We start from the raw sequence: 3,613 nt of genomic DNA, 5'->3' as shown, positions 1-3,613 counted from the left end.
AAAGAATGTGATCCACCCACGACAGAGTTGTTGGTGTTGGAACAAAGACTCAAGCACATTTTTTATTATTATTATTTTAGGGTGGGTGCAGGGCAAATGGGGCTGGGTGGCCTGCCTGGGGCTGCATAGCAGGGTGATTGTTGTGTGTCTGAGGCCGGATTTGGACCCAGGTGCTCCTGGCTCAAGGGCCAGTTCTCTGTCCACCACCAAGCCACCCCTACTATTATTACTATTTTATTTTATATTGAGTCTTTTTTTTTTTTTTTTTTTTTTTTTTTTTTTGGTTTTTGCAGGGCAGTGGGGTTTGGGTGGTTTGCATGTGACATGGCTGGGTGATTGTTGGGTGTATGGGGCCAGATGTGGGCTCGGGTGCTCATGGCTCCAGGGCTGATGCTCCATCCATTGCACCACCTGGCCATGCCTACAATTATTACTATTATTTTTTTTAAAATTTTTTTCTCTCCCCTTTATCGCTCAAGCGAGTCTATATTTATGGGGGGAGGGGGTATTTCGTTTACTCTTTTTTTTGTTGTTTTATCTTTTTTATTACTTTGATTTACAAATCTTTATTACATACAAATTTTAAAATATGAAAGCTAAATGAACAGGCAACCGTGCAACTGTTAAAAGCAAACCATATATTACCTCATTTTGACACTTATCTTGAAATTACATTCAGACATTTGTATTTAATTATTCCAAGTTGGTTTAGTTGAGCCATTTCATTCTTCATTTCCTGTAAACCACTCCATTGATTTATCTTGCTTCATGCAACTCATTTTCCTTCCCTTTTTTGATACATTATCAGTGTCATGGGAATAGTAAGATTGAGTTGGTTCAAGTGGTAAATCCACTGAGAATGAATTGTATGATTCCTGAGATGACTGTTTCTCCAACATTTCTAATGTGCCACTGGATGAAGAGGAGGAGGAGGATGAAGATAATCCCAGTCCTACAATTCTTCCTTTTTTTACCACAAAGTGAACAATCTACAGGTGTGGCACTAGGTCCTCGGGGCAGCTGAACTTCATCTCTGTGGTAGTTTCTGACAGCCCCACTGTGATGAATGGACCTTTCTCGCTGCCATATATAATGTGTTGGAGCAATAGCCATAACCTCTTCACAACACCGTCTGCTGACAATAGCCCTATAGTCAATCCTATCCCAAAGTTGATCCCTTAACTTTAAGAAGTTAGGAAACAATTTCCTCCAGTTTTTTCCTAAAGCCCATGGAAAAATTTCATACTTTGATTCTTCTTCATCTTCTTCAACTGTATTAGCAAGATACAGAGCAATAAAGAAATTTATTCTGGTATGCTCGCTTATACTAAACTTAGCCCTCTTGAAGTAAACAAAGGTCATAGTCAGAAGATACTTATCAGCAATTTTACAGCAGCAATCCATCCACAAGAAATCTTGGATTAAGTCATCATCAAATAATTTAAAGAAAGCAGTCATTTCTTGACGCTGTATAACTAGACACGGTCCTTTGGAACGTTTAGACTTGTTACTACTATGTGCATTTTTTTCAGATGTTTGCAAACTATCTTTAAAAATAGGACGCTTAAGATTAATTGGTTTTTTTGGCTGATGAGATCTACTTGATCCTGATTTTACATGGACTGTGACAGTTGGTGGTGTCTCACAACAGATTTGATTGTGTCTCATTCTGGTTACTGAAAAGATTCCTGTCCTGGCAGCCAGCTAACCTTGAAGTAGATGACCCTTGGGCACTGCCCTCTACTGAGGGTGAGGGTGAGGGCTCTGGGGCTCGTAGCTGTGGGGCGGGCGGGCGGCCGCCCGCCGCGCCGTGCCGGGAGCAGTTACTTCACTCGACGGCGAACAGCGGACACGTTCGTTTACTCTTAAACAAGAATATTTTATTAATGTATAAAAAAAATTTATTTGTACAAAATGAGAATAAATATTAAATAAAAAAATTTGCACAAATTTTCCAGTCCCTTGCAACTGATCAGGGTCAAAATTAAGCCCAAAACTCAGTTTTTAAATATATTTTCATGCAAAACCTGAAATTTTTCATCAATATCATATAGTTCCATACGTCATATTGGCTAGAAATTGTACTCTTTATCATCAGTGATTAAATTGTTTAGAAAAAGATATAGGATAATTATATATTAGTAAATGTTTATTGAAAATTTAAAAATTCCTATCATGCCCTGAGGGGGAAAAACTTAAAAATACTAGCATTACTTAATTAATTGAATATTTAATTGATATTATTGATAACCACATTTTTGATAATTTTGAAAACTGACAATTGAATAATTCGATATTCACTAAATTCCTACCTTAGTGCCTCCCCATGTCATAGAGATGAAACTTGGTTCTTTTATTCCCCCCACCCCCCAGTTTATTAACTTTATCAGGGTTAACTAGATGGTGTAATGGCTAGAGCACTGCCCTTGGAGTCAGGAGGACAGGAGGCAAATTTGGCTTAAGACACTTTACTCTTACTAGCTGTGTGACCTTGGGCAAGTCACTTAACTCTGATTGTCTAGCATTCAGGGCTATTGCCAGTCATCCTGATTCATATCTGGCCACTGGATCCAGATGACTTTGGAGGAGAAAGTGAAGCTGGTGACTTAGCACATTTTCCCCCCTCACTCAAATCCAATTCATATGCTCATTTTGCCATCACCTCCCTGATTATTAACCAGGTTTTTCTGAAGTCCCAACCCTCATGACTTCTTATAGAACAACAGTGTTCCATCCTATTCATATACCATAATTTGTTCAACCATTCCCAATTGTTTAGCATCCCCTCAATTTCCAATTCTTGGTGTGGCCAAATCTTTTAAGAGATGTATTGGCTGCCTGAAATCATAGCTCAATGAGGAGAACATGTTCAATACAATTAACAAGTTGGAAATACCAATTTTAATTTACATGATTAGATTTGTAAGATGAACCAAAACAAATTAGGAGAGCATCTTTAAAAATAGAAAGCACTCATAAATCTTAATGAAATACAGTGTGCATTACCCTAAAGTAGTTAGAAAAAGATTATCACTTTCTCAGTAAAAGGTACAAAATAATTAGATTCCACTTTAGAAGATATGACAAATTGGGAAAAATTCAATAGAAATATTTTTAAAATAATCAGTCATTACTTTCCTAAATAGTAGGAAATACCAATAACACACATATATGTCCTTTGCTTTATCAAATGTACCCAAAAGTAGTGTAAATAGTTTACATGAAAAAGCTAAGGTCCAAAAATGAAATTAAAAGGTCTTCCAGGGTTGATATCTAAATGAACTCAGTCAGTGATGACTCAGAAATGTTGAAAAAAAATAGATGAGTTATGTGGGTTTCTTTATGGAAATGGAAGTGTTTATGAGGGCAATTAAGGACCATTATTACTTATCAGAAAAAATATAAGAGTCTTAATTAAAGGCCCTAGAACATAGATGATGCTAGGGCAAGTGAATAATTTAAGATGTGCAATATATCAATGTAGATTTTTTGTTTTTGTAAGGCAATGGGGTTAAGTGACTTGCCTAAGATCACACAGCTAAGTAAGTATTATTTATCTGAATCTGGATTTAAATTCAGGTCTTCCTGATCTAGAGTCAGTGCTTTATCCACT

The 3,613-nt window shown here is 36.8% G+C and overlaps 1 protein-coding gene across 1 annotated transcript; it reads right to left on the bottom strand.

The window, feature by feature from the left end:
* Positions 1-520: 520 nt before the first annotated feature.
* On the bottom strand, positions 521-1,779 carry LOC141511208 (speedy protein A-like). The gene is given in 2 exon segments (XM_074220454.1): positions 521-962; positions 964-1,779. Coding segments are annotated over 2 exon segments (945 nt in total). The 5' UTR covers positions 1,669-1,779; the 3' UTR covers positions 521-722.
* Positions 1,780-3,613: the final 1,834 nt, after the last annotated feature.

The sequence above is a fragment of the Macrotis lagotis genome, chromosome 2, assembly GCF_037893015.1.
Source record: "Macrotis lagotis isolate mMagLag1 chromosome 2, bilby.v1.9.chrom.fasta, whole genome shotgun sequence".
Classification (NCBI taxonomy): domain Eukaryota; kingdom Metazoa; phylum Chordata; class Mammalia; order Peramelemorphia; family Peramelidae; genus Macrotis; species Macrotis lagotis.
Note: the sequence above shows the minus strand (reverse complement) of the source record. Positions and strands in the feature narration are given on the sequence as shown.